We start from the raw sequence: 20,714 nt of genomic DNA, 5'->3' as shown, positions 1-20,714 counted from the left end.
AAGCCTATAGCCAAATAACATGAAGAATCACAATATGAACTAATATCAAAACGGATACTTCTCCATCAGTTCACCATCTAATTCCATTCCATATTCATCTGCTGCTCGCAGCAGCGCCATCTGGGTACCGTCCCCAGGCATCACAACTCCAACCCATCGCAATATCATTGCTTTCGCAAAGGTCAGCAACAGCGTGCAAAAGCAAAACATCACACACAACGATACGTCAACTGCCATAAAAATCTGTACTAGGACTGCACCTAACGGACCTAATTTGTCTTGCAGCCAAGAATTAGCAGACCATCCGGCTCCTTCAGCTGGACCGAAGGCGTCTCGTATGTTTCGCAATGCCTTTATAGCACTAGTCATATTATCAGAAGAATCGGGGATCAAGGTGTAACATGCGTCACCAGTTAAGTTCAAAGCCACACATAGGCCACCTTGCTTGGCCAATATGTAATCTAACGCCATGTCATGCATTAGCAGGGTCAATCTGTGACTTCTTTGAGTATTAGACAGAAAATCAAATCCCCTTATTGTCTCATTGGCGAAACCCTGTAATGTATAAGTGATGTTATCAATATGATCAGCTAAAAATGTCACACCATACCATGGGAACAGTCCTATACCCCACTTTTCTCCTAGGCTTATTCTCCAATGGTATGACTCCAAATTATGGAACTGTGCCAATGCTCTTTTCCTCCTATTAGCAGAAACAACATTTGACTGATTTGTATCAGGACCGTCTCCCTTCTGTACTGTAAAAACCTCATATGGGAGCTTCAGTTTTGCCATGTAACAGCATCCTATCCATCCATAAGGCAGAAATATATATGCCTTATCACCACAAACCCACCAAATATCTCTAAAATTTCCTATTGTCACATTTCCAGCCAAATCTTGATTCCTTACCATCAAAGTTTTACTATATTTCTGATGTGGCGCACGAAACTTTACTTCATACAACTTACTAATATTTTTATTATCATGTTGGCCCAAATTCATCAAATAGCTGTCACAATCAGATACTCCCATAAACATCCCCGAACCAGTATACGTTTCATTTGAACAGAAACAACCAGCAGCTTTCACAGGTGTCACTTCCATCGGGTCAGGGACTGCTGTTATTATATTTTCATGTTGATCCAGTAGATTCACATAAGGTAATTCTTTCAACCATAAACAATCATATTTAGGCCTAAACAGACTACTTGACAAAGCCATTATTATATCCGTCGATGCCTGCTGCTGAAACAACAACCATGATAATGCAAAGGACTGACACCTAATAGTTAGTGGTTCTGGCACCGTTTCTAAAATTGAAGGCCATGTGCCTGGTGATGAAACTTTCACCACACATGGACAATTCAAATTTCTAACTGATCTAACAGAATGAGTTATCTGCTGGAACCATAAGTTCCTACTTGCCCAGGGGTCAGCAATCTGTAACACCGATGAATCGAAACCATATGCTTTCCAGTCACTGTCTCTCTTTTGCAAAGTACGAACTTGAGTAGAATTAAAATAGTCACTCATTGTATCTGATATATTTTCCTGAGTTATCTCAGCTGAGGCTACAACATGCTCATCCCACATCTGTTTCCCGGCTTCAAAGGTCTCTTCACTACCATTTACTGTAGGCTTTGTTTTTAACATGGGTTCCTGAGTCATATTTAACACTTCTGTCGACTCTAAGGTCACTACGTCCGGCGCCTGTGTTACGTTTACAAACTTCACAGGCATCAAAGGTATTGGCACTATTGTATCATTATACTCTTTTACAATCGTAGATAAAGTAGGAGTAGTCTGGGTTAATGTAATAACACTCGTAGTTGTATCCAGAGCTGTAGTGACAAGCTTTATCTGTGACAAAGTAGTAGTCTGGGTTGATGTATCAACATTCTTAGTTGTACCCAGCACTACTGTAACAAGCTCCGTTTGAGAATTATTCATTCTCGGAGTAGTCATTGCATTAGATTGATCTTGAACCTTTGTAATATCCGCGACATTTCCACTAGGTTCCAAACCTTTTATCACAAGTGTCACTTTACGCGTTACATAATCATCCTCCCAATAATTAAGAATTGGCACAAATTTAAATGCTGGTTCTAAATAAGTGCACACATATTCACCTGCATCTTCCCATGTAGCATTACGCAAAACTAGTAAACAATCCGTCTGCATCTTCACCAACTTCATGTCATTGTACAAAAAATATTTTCTTTGATCGTGAGGCAAACTTTCAAATTCAGGTCCTGTCAACAACACATCTTCACCACGATTATTCCTCCACTTAGGAGGATTAGTACTACCAACATTCCATCTTCCACATTGACAAGGAAGAACAACCGCTTTCCCTAACTTAGCTCTGATAACAACCTTCGGAGGAGAGGGTGTTGTAGCGATCTGCTGAGGAACTATAGCCACATGGGCTCTAGTTCTCGTATCGTTTTGGTCTAACCCTTCTCCGAGCCGGTCTCGGACTCCTTCTGTCAGCTGTCTCTCTTGATTCTCCTGCAGTTGAGTTACAGTCCTTCTTAACCTGTGACGCATTTCTCTCCACCGCCACAGGCTCTGCTGATTCGGGAACCTGCTGGAAATCAATGTCCCCAAATGTTCTTTCCTGTCCGTTAACTGTACTGTCATTTCTGGCATCATCAAAAGCGTACACATCATCATCACCATTGCCCATATCACGGACAATCTCCCCTTCTGGGATTTGACTCTGGTTATTGTCATGCATCTCTTCTCCTGCTGCATGCTCACCCATACCTTCTTCCAATTCTCTTGAACCTTCAACATCCTGACTCTGGGAACACGTTATCTCCTCTTTTGGTGCTTTAACACAATGTGATAAATGATACCACGTTGGAGACCCTTTGACCTGGACCGCTGTTCCAGTACTGCGGACCACTTCAAATGGTCCTTCCCGACGTTCGTTATACCACTTTCTTCTAAACACTTTCACAAACACCTTGTCTCCGGGTTGCACTGTGGTGCTCTTTTGCTCATCAAGTTTCTGCTGCGCCTCGTCTTTCCTCTGCCTGTCAAAAACATATGTGGATATCTTTTTATGTAAGCTGACCATATATGTTACATAAGTTCGCATTTCGTCTTCCAAAAGTGCTAGACTCGGACCTTTCCCACTGGTACGCAAACAAGGAGTCGGCATCCGTCTTCCTGTTAGCAACTCATGAGGTGTCATATGCAAATCACGCAGCTCACTTGATCGACACGCCATCAGTGCCAACGGAAGCGCTGCTACCCAATTTAAACCTGTATGCTGACAGATCTTAACAATGCGATTCTTTAAAACACCATTCATTCTTTCGCACATTCCTTGGCTTTGTGGGTGGTACACTGCTCCAAGACGCTGTTTAATTCCCAACTTTTGTAAGATTAATTTGACTGTTTTATCCACAAATTCCTTACCGTTATCTGAGGATATTCGATCCGGAAGTCCCCACCTGCTTATAACCTCTCTACACAAAAACTTGTTCGCATACCACAACTACAGGAGTAATTATTTTTGACATTATGACAACTTTCTGTACTCTTGTACGCATAAATTGATACCAACTACCAAATTAAAGATTACTTAAATTTAACTTCAACAAAAACCCACAAACAAATTGTAAAACGCGCATCAACAACCCTTGAACGAGTACAAATCAAATGATTATCTAGTTAAACACCATGACTGGTCAGTCCGTTGCCAAGTATCCTTTAAACTGCATAACACAAAGGTCACACACAAAATGTAATTCACTGCGTTACTTCTCAAGCTGAGAGATCAAACGGCACAGTAAAAATATATATTTGGATACGCACACACATGTTCAAATACAAGTCCAAGCATTTTAAAACTTTATTTATTTATTTATTTATTTATTTATTTATTTATTTATTTATTTATTTATTTATTTATTTATTTTTGATAAAACAGCACTGGCCTTAATCAACCAGAAGCCATGCGCTGACCATGTTGTTTCGTCAGCGTGCTTCAATCCGTGTGACGTTCTGAGCAACTGTCTCAGCAACGCGCACACACACCAAAGATTCAACAAGAGAGGCAGACAGGACCTTAGATCCTTTTTTAGTTCTCTACAGATAACAGCTCATACTTTACACACACAACGTCCATCAGCATTCAGGATTTTATACTCTACAGATTGCTTATCTCCTTTTAACCTCTAAACATCATTATTGCTTAAACTTTAATTTATTTTACTTTAATAATCACCCCAACTTTTCATCAATCAGTATTACTCACAAACAATACATATACATATACAATAATCACTTTATTATAATAGTTGCTCATACACGCACACACTCACCACCCTCATTAATTTCTCTACTTGAATATGTCCTTTTTTTTTTTTTTTTTTTTTTTTTTTTTGGGAATTATATTATTCATTCATGGCAGGGGAGTGTTTTGTCTCACTGTAGGGATATCTTTATTCATTCAGTATTAAGGGGCTTTGACTTCGTATTTAGGTCCTCTTTAGAGGCTCATAAAGTTTATTTGGCCATAAAATATTTTCCCAAAAAGGCTCATTGTTTTTATCTTGATAGAAGACAAATATTATCCTTATAGTTACTAGAAACGAACCCTTGTTTTCCACCTTAACTCTCCTATGTATTTATTCATATATATATATATATATATATATATATATATATATATATATATATATATATATATATATATATATATTTATATCACACATCTCAGCACATACTGCAATCAGTCACGCACACGCGCAAACACAAACACACACTTAGTTCCGCGCGCACAGAAAGGGAGAGACACCCCTTATCTTCTCTTATTATTATTATTATTTTTTTTTTTTCTCAAAGCGCACACACGTTTTCCTCAACACACACACACAAATTCCACATACACTATAGTCGACTCAGTCATACAAACTTATAGCATGCTATTTTGCCGCACCTTTATTCTATTTTCTCTTTATTTCCTTCCTTTATTAAATTTTTGCTACCTTATTGATATGCAGAAATTCAAATGACAGTTGCATCATCACCTAGCTCGTCAGCTAATTAGTCAGAGTGGGAACTTCAATTGAATTTTAATTCTGCATCATCCAGTTCCCAGAACTGACCTGAAATCCACCTAGTGAATGCCCAGGTTTTGTGGCCTGACTTAAATGTCACCTCCCTGAGGGTTTTTGTCCAAATCTTGCGGCTTCCTCTTTAAACCTTATTCTTACTTTTCCCTTTTTATTTCAACCTTTATATTCCTGTTTTCCTTTATTTCCTCAACTTTTTACCATATTTAACTCTTTCTCAGAGTCATTCACCTTTTACTTTTTACTTTAGCTTCAACTCTTATTTTCTTCACTTCTCTCTTTATTCCTGTTCCTTTTTTTTTTCTCTTGAACTTTTTACTTCACTTCTTTTCTATTGTAATTCAACGTTTAATTTTCCTTAAAGCATTATTACAGTCAAATCCCCCCTTTTGCGCTGCCCAGCAGTGCAAAAAATTAAGAACGGAGAGCCACCCAAACCGACAATCACAACACAACACTCAACAACCCAATAACCCACACACACAGGCCTTTAACGGTGCGACCCAACAGCAGATAAACGGAACCCCAAACGCTCACCGTTTCAGCCGGCCGGACAGATCAGGGAGCCGTCGTCGGAGTAGAACCCGCGAAGCTGAGAAGGCCGCAAACCGCCCAGGATTCGTGACGCCAGGAAATGTTGTGTATTTCGTCGTCTTGATGGAATGTAGCTGTCGGTTAGAAGGAATCTCCGTAGACGCAGTTATTTCGTGTAAATAATGATTTTTATTCAGCACAGAAATATAGCATCTTTACAGGCCTTCCGGTCAAGCCTGGAGTCAGCACGCTCTGATTCAAAGTCTGACTCCCGATCCATGGCTGCACACTCATTATATATTCTGATCATTCTCTGGGTCCGCCTCTTAATGTATAACAGATGTATATGAGCCTACTGTGCAATAATGTTTATCTTAAAGAGAAACCTGTCTTTGTCCAGATTTAATATATCTCAAATGTACCAGCGCTCACTTTCCCAGACCATTCATCTTAACATACAGTGAGAACGGGTCAGAGGTCTTTTCCCAAGAGGACATGCATCCTGGATCATATTGTCAGGAATCCCCCTGCCACGCCCCCTTCGGAGGCTGTCATACCCCGGGATTCCCCGACGCACCTCGCTCTTGCTCTCGGGCGTGCCCCGCCCGCACGAGGCTCATTGCAATCGGGCTCATCCCGATCACCTGGGACTTATTGTATGTTCGTGCGTGCATGTTCGTGTGTGTCTGTGCAGGTTCACGGTGATGCTTCTCTCCGCGTATGCTTCTCCCGCTACGCTCCGTCTCTTCCCGGACTCCGCGCTCTCTCCACGGTAGCGTGCATCATCCCCAGTGCACCTCGGACTACCGACGCTTCCCCGTCGCTGCCTCCGCGCCGCGCTTTCTTCCTCCTGCACCGTGGATATTATTTACGGACTGCCGTTTGCCGGTTTATCCCGCGCTGCGGGTGCTTTATGTTGGCTCTGCCTTTTTTGGTTTAATAAAACGCAATTTGCTTTCACTTTGGCTTCCGCCTTCGTTCACGCCTGACACATATTCTATACTTCGGCTTATACTGATTTAAGGACGACCACCCGTCTCATTTTCCCAGTCACGGCTCATAAGATAAGCACTATGGGCCTTTCATACATTTGGCTTAAAGGAAAACATCTGGCCAGATGGTTCAGTAATTAACTTTGGCCTTTCCAGGACTGTCACCATTTGTAGAATTGTATGAGTTAAGGCTTTTAGATATTACACATTTAAGATACTATACGTTTAAGACACTACAAAGTATAGATACTTATGTTTTTATAGATTCTGGTAAAAGTTGAATTACTGATTACACATTTTCACTCAAGTTAAAGTAAAGAAGTATGGGACAGTAGCCATTACTGGTAACTGGACATCACATCATATCATCATATTATCACTCTGTCAAATCCACGTTAACCCCATACTTCTTGTTGCCTTCTGCATTGCTCGATGTTCACTTCGTAAACTAGCCTTCTTCTGTGGTGTGTGATAGCCAGGAAATGATACACCAGTGGTAGATTAAAAGAAGCAGTGCAATGACAAGATTGATGGACTGAACACAGTGTGAAGAAAAAATATTTCCACTGTCACCAAATAGGTTAAGACGTAAGTAACGAGTCTATTTTGAAAACGTAGAAAGTACATATATTTGTGTAAAAAAAAAAAAGGAAAGAGTAAAAGTAAAAAGTTGTCTGAAAAATAAATAGTGCAGTAAAGTACTGATGCCAGAAAAATCTATCGAAATACAGTAACTTCATTACTTTTTATCTCTGGCATACACAGGTCATTTAAATGCATTATATTCATTTTCTTTTCTTTCAGAGGGGACATGAAACCAGCACCTTTCACTTGAATACTGCTCAGCTTCTAAAAATTCAAACCTACTTACTTTCTTGCAGTACGTAGGGGGGTCTACAGAGAAAACAAATACATCACAACTAGTTAGAGACTACTACAAAAAACTATTATAAGGACTTGTCACTCAATGCAAATAAAGGCTCTTATGTCTGCTGTCTTCAAGACTTGTTGGAAATATCAGGTGAACACATGATTTAATTTATAATTATCACGTTAACTTCAGATCCTCATTTTCCATTTTATGACAAATAAAATGAAAAGCAAGCATTCTCACATGCTCTTTACCTCAATCGCATGAACAACGAAACAAAAGGTAAGGAAACTTTCATTTCTTAAGTTTATATAGTTTATATAGAACTTTTTCTATATATAGCAGGATTTTCCTTTATTAAAAAAAAAGTAGAAAAAGAAATGTTCAAAACTTTAAAGTAGACAATAATTAGGAAGTTTGAACATTTGATCATCCATAAAACATTTGATCATCCATAAAAGAAAGCTATGAGACCCAACAGCCACAGCTAATGTACATTACAAACCTGAATATGCTGCATGTCAGTAGTCGTTGGAATGAATGATCCCAAACTGTCCCATCCATCCCAAATCTGTGCTGTGTTCTTCTTTCTACACATGTACAGTTTGACTGAACCTTATTTCCAAGCTTATAGTTGTCCACTTAGTCACTTAGTCAAACCACTATGTCCAAAATGTTATGAAAACAATGCAGGATAAAGGCAGATGAAAACCATAGTAGTGCAAACTGCATTAAGAAAAACAGATAATGCACATATTCAAATCTCAGGAATAATTTTGCCAATATTAAATAAACATAATGCATGACCTTGGAGGTGAAGACGAGAAAAACAGAAATGCTTCGGGGCAAATCAGCTTACTGATGCTGCTCTTAATCTATTTAACAGGCATTTTCCAGCATAGTGGGATGGGTTGTTAACTAATCAAAGTGGTTTGTATGAAAGTACATGCTATGTGGCATTTCCAGGATTAACATCTGCACTTTGTGTAAGTAAAATAGGAAGTAATGACTAAAAGGGGGAAAAAAGGAAGTGATGAACAGTCCTCAAAAGACATTTAACGTGTGATCAAGGACTGTGCTGTTTGCTGTGTAGTAGTAAGTAACTGGTTTTCTATTTAAAAGTTTATTATTGAAACATGCTTTTCTAATCTTTCAACATAGATTAGTGTAGATATACATTCTTCCACATACAGGAAACATATTACAATTAAAATGAAGTTAATCTAAAATGCTAAAAGGTAATACATTATGTATTATAGATGTACAATCCTCTTTTCAGGTTCATAATAAGGGAGGAAGATGCAGATTAGTTGCCTGTTTTGTGTCTATGCCATCTGGCTCAAAGGTGGGTTGAGGAAACTAGTAAAATAAAAAAATATTATTTCCTAATTGTTATTTTAATTTATCATTTTGTTTTTATTTAATTTATATATTGATATTAACATATCAAAGTAAATATATATAATTACTTTATAAAATTATATTATGCATAAAATATTTTATATAAAATATAATTTTATATAAAATATAAAAATAATATTAAAATAATATGATGCATAATTATGTATAATAAAATTATGCATAATGTATAATTTCCTGCTGCTACTTACATGTATTTATTCAAATGTAAAAAAAATTCCTGGGGGTCTATTTTTTTGTCTTTACCCATAATTTGCTGGAAAACAGTGCTGTATTGTGATTTGTATTGTTATTTTTATTAATAATATGGCATAAACAAACAAACTTCTACTGGTATAAAAAGAAAACATTTAGACCATTTTAAAGCCTATATATGCAAAGCCGTTTCTTTATATTTAAAAATATTCCAGAAAGAGAGATGTGGGAATATGGTGAAAAAAATATGTGGCCAAAGTCACCTGTTGATTACTGGCAGTCTTTATCACAGTCTGTGTCTAAAAACAAGTTACTGTAGCTACACATAGTAACACTGGAAAACTTACCTTTAGTCATACTTTGCCACTGCAGTGTCTCCAGCTGTGAGCGAGTCATGGAATGCCGAGGTTCCTCTAACCGTGAACGGCCTTAAGGGTTCATGTGTGGTAATTCCCTGCCTGTTTAAGTACCCTGGTGCAGAAAGAAAGACTTCACACTTCAAAGGAATCTGGTACACGAATTCTTATGAGACGGTCTTCCATACAGAAACGTCCAAAATCAGCAGCACATACCAGCAACGTACAAGCCTCTTGGGTGACCTAGGCCACCGAAACTGCTCTCTGAAAATCAACCCTTTACATAGCAGTGATAGTGGCCCATTCATGTTCCGGATTGAGATTGAAGATTTTAACAAGTTCACCTTTGCTCATAACAAAGTGTCTGTTTCGATAAAAGGTGAGTTTTATTTGTTTAAAAACTGTACTCAGGTCCAGACTGTTAAATGTACATGTTTTATCATATAAAGAAATTTGCTTATTAAGATTGATATGCAGGGGAGCAGTAAATATGAAAAGCTGGAATAATTCTAAATGTCATGAATACACAATTGCGTTTGCATGTTTGCAAAAAAACGAAAAAGGTTTCATGAAAAATCTAGCAGAGTCATGTGATTGAGTTTGAGAAAGACATGTATATTTATAAAATCATAGAATTATAATTTAATACAGCTATAAGCACATTGTTTTTATTCTTTCACAAGACCCAACAGTCTCTCGGTTATCGTCCTTGAATATAAAACTGCAATAAATTTAAATAAATTCATCAAGCAAAAAACAAAAACAAAAAATATATATATTTAGCCTTTATGTATCATTATACACATATGATTGATAAATAGGTTTCTTTCTTTTTTTTTTATTTAAAGGTAAATGACGAAACTTTCACATATAAGCAGGTAAACATGTAGTTAATGCAGATAGCAGTGTGTCACATCAACAGAGCAGACAATTGCAGAAGTTAAGATAAGTTTCATTTCTATTTTGGGTTTCAGCCACACGTTCACTGTGCCAAACCTGGTCACTTGCTTGTTATGGTTTCCTTTTGTTCAAAACCTCAATAGGTTTTTTTTTTTCTTTTTTTTAACAAGCAATATTTACATATATATCAACTGTATGCCTATTAATTACATGTGTGTAAACCAAAATGTATACTGTTTTGATGATAAAGGTATGGCATTGTTTATGTGCATTTTCTGTATTGCGTTGTAATGTATTTACAAAGAAAACATGATGTTTCTTCAGATACTGTATGTCACTAAATAATTTAGTTTATTAAAAAATATCATGAAATCATAATTTTACAGTGGTCCAATACACTCAATTACTGATATTATTTTTATTTATTTTTATTTTTTAAGTGTGTTCTCAATATCTGTAAATCGGATGCTATTTTTCCGAATTATATGTTATTGTTATTACTTCAAATACAGATTCCCCAGATCAACCTACTCTGTCCATTCCAGAAGAAATGAGTTCAGGGAAAAAGGTTACCATCACCTGTTTAGTGTTTCACTCCTGTCCCTCTGATCCACCCAAAATTACCTGGAGTCACAAAGGATTACCCAGCAGCCAATCACTGAAGCAAACCAATGGCGAGTGGAAGATTATATCATCTCTGAGTTTTACACCCTCCAAATCAGACCACCAGAAACATCTCACCTGCACAGCTGAATTTCAGGGAGGCAAGAAAAGTAGCAGCATGGAGACTCTGAAAGTTAAATGTAAGTACAAATAATTCTATCTACATTGTATATATATATATATAGGATTATATTACACAAATTTGTATTACACAAATATTACACAAATCCTTTTGCTCATCTAACAACATAAGCGATACATAACATAAGCACATACCAGAGTGGGACAGAAGTATATTCTTGTCATTTTAGAATTATTGTATTAGTACAACTGGTACCCCATCCCTCCAAGTGCTATGAGATAAATATAGTTTAACATGGTGTATGTGACTTTCGTTAACCACAATGCATCATTTCCTCAATCAGAAACCACCGCTAAGTGAGTTGATGGAACAAGCTAACAGAGTCACGAAATTGGTTTTGAGATAAATTGCTTGGCCAAGGATTGTTGAAAATGTAGATTAATGAAGCTGATGTAGAGTAAAGGGGTCACCACAGTAGATCATCTGTCTCCATACCCCCCTGTCCTCTACATCTGCCTCTTTTAAACCAATAAATAAATTCATATTTAATAAACATATATATTTGTTACGATCTCCAAGGCACAGTCACACAAATCTCACATTTCAGCTATCCAGGGCCATATGTTTATACAAATTCTGAAACTATTTCCTACTTTATTAAATGTGCTTTGTGTTACTTAATGTGTGTGTATTTGTTTGTGATAGATGCTCCAGAAAATGTTGCAGTGGTTTCAGAGTATTCAGTGGTTGAGGGCAGTGACTTGAACATGACATGCACCAGTGAAAGTAATCCTGCTTCTCACACATACCACTGGTTTACTGAGTGGGGGACCTTGCTGTCAGAGAAACAAACTTTCACATTGAAGAATGTGTCCAGACACATAGGATCTATCTACTGTAGAGCCATTAACACTGAGGGACAAGCCGACTCCAGACCTACACAGCTTAATGTACTGTGTGAGTAAACCAGCAGAGGGAATGCATGCTTATTTCTTTAACCATATTAATAATTTATTTCATTTTAATTAAAGAGGAACATCCTGCAAAGAGTTCCATCATGCCAAGACATTTCTTTTGAATGTTTCCCCTCAGTTCCTCCTGAGTTTAAAGTTGGCTCCTCTTGTACCGTGGACATCACAGGAGTGACATGCTTGTGTATAGTAGACTCCCATCCTGCCAGTGAAATTAAGTTGTGGGGTGCAGATCCATCATCCGAGCTGAGAAGAACACATGAAGAAAAACACGGCTCTCTGACTATAGTGACCCTACAGGGGGCGCAAGGCATCTCTGACATTGTGCACTGCAGGGCTACTAACAGTCAGGGGAACTACACCCTGACATTACAAGTTCCTCACAGCCTCATCTACAACAGTAAGTAACCTAAAACTTATTACACAGATTTCAAAAATGTCTAATGAGTGTTATGATATTTAACCCTGTTGTTTAAGTTCAAGTTAAACATTTGTACAAGTGGAAGCATTGTGGGTCATTTTAAAAAGCAAATTTGATGTTCGTTGACAATAAGATTATGTATGATATATTGGCCATTTATAATTGTATTACTTTTAATAAACAGAATATCTAGGACAACTTGTTTTCTTAGAACCAAACAAAAGGGTAAAAAAATATTAACACTGTTATTCTGATTTGTCTTTATCAGTCAAGGTGTACATTTCAATTGCTGTCTTTGCATTAATTGTAATAATTATTGGCCTCTCAGTGTGGATAACAAAACAATGGTAAGAATTTAGAGTTTTTTTTCTCAAGTAAATGTACTAAAATACTGTATGTTGCAAATGTGCATGCCAAATAAAATATTTTTTTTTTTATTTAAAGTAGAAGGAATGCGCCTGAAGTAACACCACAGCCAAAAATGGAAGTGAATGTAACCAGTCTGTCTGAGCCTCAAAGGTATTGTGTTCCTTTTTTTCCCACAATAATTACCTCTGTGTAATTGTAGCTTGAGATGTATACTAAAGAGCAGTAGTATTATAAATAGAAGTATATTTGTTGAACATGCTTTACATACATTTTATTTACAAGAAGTCATGTACACTTTGCAGGAAATTTAAAGATGTGAGCCCAAGCTGTTATGGAAGTCAACATGTGTATGGCAACATGGTAGTAAGTTCACTGCATTATTTCCCTCTTCTGCAGTTTGTATTCATAAAATATTTAAAATAAAATAAGTGTATAAAACATCAATCCATCTTAACTTATTGAAAGTATTATTTTTGTTGTCTTGTTGACATGAAGAAGTGAACGATGAAATGAGACATTATTAAAGTTATAATTATTATCTATTGTATAATAAAATAGCTTTTGATTAGATATAAAGAATAAAAAATACAAACGATTGTTATTTCTGGTTATTGAAATGTTTTGAGGTGAGTAAGAAAAAACACATACAGATGCAAAATGTGTATGTAACATAACCTTTGCTTATTCTTTTCAGTCTGAGGGGCCATATGAAGAGGAGTACCCCTATGAATATGATAATGATTATGAAGCAACATATGCTAATGTGTGAATGGCAAAGAGACTTTTTTGGAGGAGATGTCAAAAAAGTGCAGCCTTGTTTGAAAATATTATGTGTAATTTATTGTAATACAATAACAATGCCATTACAAAACGCATTTATACTGTAATTATATTAATGTAACAATAAAGTATATAATATTAAAAAACTTATAAAAATATAATTATATTAAAAAATTATTATATTAAATATAATAGAGCATTATAACCACTGTAGTTTAAATGCATAGATTTTGTTTTGTGGTTCATGTGCGTATTAATATATTTCAATGGGATTGTTTTGTGTTAACTAGAAAAGTAACTATGCTTTAAAAATAATGTGATTAATTAAGAAAATGAATTAATGTATATAATGACTAAAGGAGGACTGCACATTTATAAAATATGAATGCTTATTTAAAGAGAAACAATTGTGTTTGCATAATTATTGCCTGGTGGCACAGAAATAGTGAAACAAGAATCCTTTATTTCATTTTCATTTAAAACAAAATGTAAAAAAAAGTACATTTCAGCAACAGAAATTTATAATCTTGAATGAAATGATGCAAATTCTTGAATTAAGACATTTATTTATGCTCTGTTCATCATATTACATCAAAGCAATATATAAAAGACATTTTTCAAAATGCCTTGTTTATCCCCTGATATGACCTCTTTCTTCAGTCAAAACTATTTCACAGAAGGCATTTGCAGGAGAAGAGTATATTCACACAGAAAACAAAGCATATTTTCCACGCCAAATGGACTCTATAATTATCTTAAGTTTCTGTTTTGTTGCAGAGTAATATGTTGCAAAATACTGGTTTGTACTTACAATGTTTTTTTGAGGACATGACATTTTACAAAATAGAGGGAGGAAATCAAAAGCAGAAACTGAGACAACTGTGGAAATATATATATATAAGGGGTTTAACACAAAATACAGATGTGTGTGTGTGTGTGTGTGTGTGTGTGTGTGTGTGTGTGTGTGTGTGTGTGTGTGTGTGTGTGTGTGTGTGTGTTACATTTAATACTTAATTTTCAAAAGATGTGATCTACTTAACTGTTTTACTTATTTTAGTAACTTTAACAAATGTTGTCACTCCTTCCATCCTTCATTCATTTAGGCTTCCTCGATACGTGAAATTGTCAGGATTTTCTCCTTTTAAAAGAAATTCTTGAAGCTGGACATAAAAAGCCTAAGAATCCATAGCGCTATCGTTAGCCACTAGTCAATTCCTGGTTAGTGGCTAATGCTAGCACTGTAGATTCTTCAACATTTTCATGCATGAGCAAAACAAATCTTATTTCCGGTAAGGAGTGAGTAGCCACAGTGACACAGCTCTAAAGTTAATAATAATAATTTTAAAAATGCACATAAAGAGCGAGGCGTAGACTAAACAAACTTGCGGTCCGCCAATTAATACGTTCCTGAGGAAACTCAGGATCTTAACTATAAGACAACTTATATTATAATCTTGATATATACTTGAGGAATTCCTTCACTTTAACTGAAAATAAGCTAATGCAATGCTGTACCATTCCATGGTACTTCAGAAATGTACAAAAAGCATAACATACACTATGTCTAAAATTGACATGTAACTACAAATGATATAATCATATGGTGATGCATCTTATTGCTGTGTATCACAACCAACATTACAGTAGATGTTTTCAGTTCGACCGCGATCCACACCACATTCACCAGGTTTTACCGGCCTATTAGTTAATACTTTTCTTGCATCCTGTGGGAAAACACAATGTAATTTACATTTTGGATTGGATTTTGGATGTCAGGCTTAATTTAACATAATGGAAACAGCATTTAAATGTATCTGTTAATGTTGCGGCAAATAAAAAACAATGCAATGTTTGGTTTAACATGTGGAAAACATAAAAACTTTTGAAAGCATCAAACATTCTATAAAACAAAAAGTTTAAAAACCACAACTTAAAATTCTGCCAAACATGTTTAGTATAGCACTTTTGTACGTCGCTCTGGATAAGGGCGTCTGCTAAATGCCGCAAATGTAAATGTAAATGTAAATGTATAGTAGCATCTCATTTTTAACTTCATATTTTATTTAATTGCTTTAGTCGTTTTTGTGGACTATATTTATGATATTCAACGATTTTCTTCACTGTCACACCATTCAAACTTCATTTTCCAAATGACACTATGGCCTACAATCCCTACGCTATATAGCATCTTATTCCTCAGCAGACTAAGTAAACTTATTAGTATAGAATTGAAGGTATACACTCAGCACTAGTCTTAGCATATAACAAGCTTTTTGATTATTGCGTGTCTTTTCATTTTTGACCTCTATTATTTCTCATTTTTGACTCTTGCCTGTTCCAGTCAAGTTTGTTTGCTGATCTGACCTTTGCCTGTTAATGGATTTTGACCTTAATATAAATTTCTTTTTTATATAATTGCTCAAAACTAAAGCAATCAAGCACGTGTAATAACTGGTTCAGGTAAACTGGAAGCAGTGACAGAAGTAGGCCATCTAGTAAGGGAGTGTATTATGTACAAGGAAATGAAATACCATTATAATAACAAGGTGTATTGAATAGAAACACACTACCTGGACATTAATGTAAATTGGCTCCACTTTTGTTGGCTTTGGTTTGGAGTTGTCCTTTCCCTTTTCCGGCAAGTTATATCTGAGTAAAGATGGCAGTGAAGTAAATTTGTTATTTGATATTTGTTCTGTTAGGGATATTAATATGTAAGAAAGGTGTAACTCCAGGTCATCACAGAAATGTCTCCAGGTAACGTCTGTAAGGAGAAGAAAGAGCTGCAGGGACGCCAGCCGTGTGACATGGAGACACAGCGTCTCATTCCCTCAGGCAACTAGGGTTGCATACATAACCTAGAGATGATTCCTTTCAGGAACTCGAGCTGAGTCACAATGCTTTTGAAACGAGAGTCCAGTACCGCCAGAATGACCAGTCCCTGACGAGTGTGTATGTGCACAGCTAGGTCAAAGGAAGGAGGAGCCAGAAGTGGAACATCGGTCGAGGTTATAGAACCTAAAAAAAATCACCGTGGTGGATGAACACACAGTGTTGCAGATGTCCTGGAGGGTCACTTAAGAGGACATAGAGTCTGCCACAATCCGGATTGAGTGTGACCAGAGGACTCATAGGAGGATGCAATAGCATCGATGATCCACCAGCTCAATGTCTGCTTGTTTGCAGGAAGGTCTCTCCTCGGAGGGTTGTAGCAGGTGAGCATTAGTATCGACTTCCTCCACAGACTCGTCCTGTGGACGTAAGTGTCCAGTGCTCGCACCAGGCAAAGGAGGATAGAATGCCTAACAGGTCGTGGGACGACAGAGGGCACGTTGGGGATGTAACCCGATCTAGGGTAGAAGAAGGCACTGGCCATATCCGGAGTAAACTCCAGAAAAGATGCGGCCACTGAGAGGGCCTGTAGATCCCCTTCTCTCTTAAGAGAGCAAATAGCCAGGAAAAACACAGTCTTGACTGTGAGGTGCCTCTAAAAAGCCTCGGCCAATGGCTCTAAGGGGGCCTCAGATAGAGCCTCCAACACAACAAAGTGTGTTTAGATTTTTTGCTCGCCTTCATATTTATTTATTTTTGGACAAACAATTGACAAACAATGACATTAAATACACATCATGAACAAGCAGATGTGCATGAACAACTCCATGTGCATTTTATATCTTCCTGGTTGTGACGTCACCCTGCCGGTTGGACAAATTACACACGCAGAAGCATTCCCAAAGCATTGTGACACAGCTCGAGTTCCTGAAAGGGAACTATAGATTTTACTTGTTGTGTAACCTAATGTGCTGGACATTAAAATATCAATTTGCAAGTCCGAAGTTTTAATCCAGCTTCAGTTATAATCAAATCAAAGACTTGCTCTTGTGATCGTGTATGTTCTTTAAGCACTGAATTGGCCACCTGTATGGTTAGAAGGTAATATCTAAACAATGTCTTACCTATTGTTCTCCGCTGTACGAAACACTTCAGAATTTCCATAGTGAACTGATTCCTGTTGGATAATAGTCCTTCTCCTGCAAATAAATATATATTATTTGCATTATCATAACTATATATATATATATATATATATATATATATATATATATATATATATATATATATATATATATATACATATACATATATATATATATATATATATATATATATATATATATATATATATATATATATATATATATATATATATATATGTATATATATGTATATATATATAGTTATATATAGTTATATAGTTATGATAATGCAAATAATATACATCATATATATATATATATATATATATATACCCTTCACTTTTTTCAATATTATTTTACAGCCTGATTCCACAATCTAGAAATCTATATCTAGAAATATCTGTCTATAAAGTATTCAGACCCTTTGCAACAGCACTTAAAAATGTTATCAAGTGACTGCCATTTCCCTTTGTGATCTTTGCTAAGATGTTTCTACACCTTGACTGGTGTCCACCTGTGAAAAAGTTTATTGATGGTTATGATTTCGTAAGGCAAACACCTCTCTATAGAGGGCCTCACAGCTGACAATGTATCTTACCTAAGCCATGAGGCCAAAGGAGCTGCCTTCAGAGATCAAAGACAGAATTGTTTTAATGCACAGATCTGGGGAAGGCTACAAAAAACTTCGGCTGCACTAAAGATTGCAAAGAGCATAGTGGACTCCTGAGTTTGACAACAGGCACATGAATGAATCTCAGACTTTTCCAAACAAGATTCTCTGGTCAGATGAAACTAAGATTGAACTGTTTGGCCTTAATTCTAAACACTCACCATCTGCCCAAAACCATCCAAAAAGTGTACATGATGTGGCAGCATCATGCTGTGAGAGTGTTTTTCAAGGACTTGGCAACTAATCATGGTTATGGAAAAGCTGGATCAAAGTACAGAGATAAATCCTTAATAAAAACATGTTCCACAGTGCTCAGGACTTCGGTCTGGGTCAAAGGTTCACATTCAGCCAGAGTCCTGGCCTGAACCCTATTTAACATTTCTGGAGACTCTGGAATGTCCACTGACAGTCCCCTATCCAACCTGACCAAGCCTGAGAGGATTTGCCATGAAGAATGGCAGAAAATGCCCCAATTCAGATATGCAAAGCTTGGTACATCATACCCAAAAAAAAAAAAAGGCTGTAATGTATTTGCAAAAGAATGTATTTGCTGTCAAAGTTGTGATATTGTGATATTTCCATTTTTAAATTGAAAATTCTTTACAGACATTTCTAGAATTCTGTTTTCACCTTGTGATTATGGGATACTGAGTTTAGATTAATTTGAAAACAATCTGTTTGAATGATTGCAGTATCGAAGTGCATCATAAAATTTAAAAAAGTGATGTTAATAGAAGTAAAAAATGTATGATAGAAGTCTTTATAAAAGTACTTCTAAATTTATAAGCACAGATGTGTTCATGGTTTCAGTTTATTATTTATTTCTGCAGTGGTGGACCATCGGAGGAGCAATGTCTTTTATGCTGCCCAAAACACTATCAAAATCAGTGGCTTACATTTTATTAAAAAATTTGCATGATTTTGTATGAAATTATTCCGAATGGTTCTCTTCAAAATTAATTCTCTTCATTTTATTGCATTTCTCTGATTCTCTATGTTTGTAAATAAATTTCTATACAATCAGATTTCAGCCATCGTGTTGTGTTTTGCTGTTAGGCCAAAGCTGTGAGTACTGCAGGCTTTTTTTCCATAAACTCTAATTTTCTTGACGCTGTGGCTTTATCCTACCAGACTGCTCTTTGGTCATTCTGAGGCCCACTCGCAAGTGTCAGAACACCTTGCCATTTTAATGTCCTTTAATTGGATAGTCGGACAGCGCAATAGTTAGAGCTCACAAACCACATCTGCTGCAAAGTGCACAAGCTCAAATATATTTGTGGATTTAATAACTGTTTTATTATTCCACAGTGGCTGAATTTATTTGGCCGCAGTTACAAGACAGGGGCAACTTACAAGGGCAGTTACAAGACAAGTTTTCAAGAAAAGCTGCAAGGAAAGGTCAATCAAAACAGTCCAGAACAGTTGTAAAGCTTTTCCGTGAACCATCTATACGTTTGTGTTTTCTTTCATGTAGAATTTTCACAAAAAGACAAGATTTTAAGTAATTTTAAATTCACTGGAAAACAGTAATGCGCAGAAAAAATGCACAAAAATTACTAACTAAAAAACTAAAAAACACAGAGTCATTTTATGGTTAATATTGATGCTTGTGCTAGAGAAGATATAGTTGGGTGGTGCAGCTGTGGCTGCTGTGAATAAAGACTTGTTGAATTGTGTTCTTTGGGTTGCTTGCTTTAGTAATGGCATTTATCCTCACATGAGCTACATGTCTGTGATGCAGTTCTCTGTTATAGTGCATTTCTATATACTTTTATATAGCATCATCATAATGAAAGTATTAAGAGGTGGCTTGACTCTGACTTTTGTAATATGACATTTCTGTAATATTGCAGTTCTCTCACTTGTTGGTTAGTTAATTTATTAATTCAACACAAAAATAAGCAATCACATTTAAATTACTAAGAACTGTCCAAAGGAAACTCACCTTTTATGTCTGCAGATAAAAAAGAGCACTGTAATAATAATAACTGCTAGCAGGAGAAGTGTTATAGGAACTGCAATGCTAACGTACATCTTCGTAGTCCAGACTGGTGGATTCGCTGTTCAACAACAGTAAAGCAAAGAAAATATATATATATATAAAATAACAGAAAATAGTTTAGAATAAGTTGAGTCAGGTAGCTATAGTTGGTAATCATATATGGTAGTGTTACAGCTCTTACATTATAATTTGGTATATTAGCCTGAAATGTCTGTCCTCAATTATTTTGACATTGATATGCCTCTCCTCAAATAAATTTTGGACTTATCGTTAAATTTTTGCTACTGAATTTTTGCTAGCTCTTTAAATAAGGCTTACTATCTTTTTTTGTGACAGTGGCCTGTGAGTACAGTATTTTTCACAGTCTCTTTGGTCTTTGATACTTACAGTTGGAGTTGTTTTTTGTTTCACTGTTTCCT

At 36.2% G+C, this 20,714-nt stretch overlaps 1 protein-coding gene and 2 long non-coding RNA genes across 5 annotated transcripts in view; 1 reads left to right on the top strand and 2 right to left on the bottom strand.

Moving 5' to 3' along the window:
• Positions 1-9,531, bottom strand: part of LOC310729806 — an 18,925-nt gene extending 9,394 nt beyond the window's left edge. The window contains exon 1 of the long non-coding RNA XR_014534678.1: positions 9,452-9,531. This is a non-coding gene — a long non-coding RNA (uncharacterized lncRNA). The remainder of the gene's footprint in view (positions 1-9,451) is intronic.
• LOC310729782 (B-cell receptor CD22-like) lies at positions 7,482-14,986 on the top strand. Of its 3 annotated transcripts, XM_083548264.1 has the most exons (11): positions 7,489-7,640; positions 8,482-8,585; positions 8,770-8,835; positions 9,477-9,839; positions 10,873-11,163; positions 11,811-12,062; positions 12,198-12,476; positions 12,766-12,844; positions 12,942-13,016; positions 13,169-13,229; positions 13,561-14,986. In XM_083548264.1, the coding sequence occupies exons 3-11, from the start codon at positions 8,790-8,792 to the stop codon at positions 13,633-13,635; spliced, it is 1,521 nt and encodes a 506-aa protein (XP_083404390.1). In that variant the 5' UTR covers positions 7,489-7,640; positions 8,482-8,585; positions 8,770-8,789; the 3' UTR covers positions 13,636-14,986. The 3 variants fall into 3 exon arrangements, with proteins under 3 accessions (XP_083404392.1, XP_083404391.1, XP_083404390.1); XM_083548266.1 differs by having other exon boundaries at positions 7,482-8,585; positions 13,169-13,226; XM_083548265.1 differs by having other exon boundaries at positions 7,483-8,585; positions 8,750-8,835.
• LOC310729802 lies at positions 14,193-20,714 on the bottom strand. Its single transcript, XR_014534672.1, has 5 exons — positions 20,683-20,714; positions 20,239-20,353; positions 17,603-17,677; positions 16,217-16,295; positions 14,193-15,370 (listed from the first exon to the last, which is right to left on the bottom strand). It is a non-coding gene; the product is annotated as an uncharacterized lncRNA (long non-coding RNA).

This window comes from Silurus aristotelis, assembly GCF_946808225.1.
Source record: "Silurus aristotelis genome assembly, chromosome: 8".
Taxonomy (NCBI): domain Eukaryota; kingdom Metazoa; phylum Chordata; class Actinopteri; order Siluriformes; family Siluridae; genus Silurus; species Silurus aristotelis.
The sequence above is the reverse complement of the archived record's forward strand: the minus strand, read 5'-3'. Positions and strand labels throughout refer to the sequence as shown.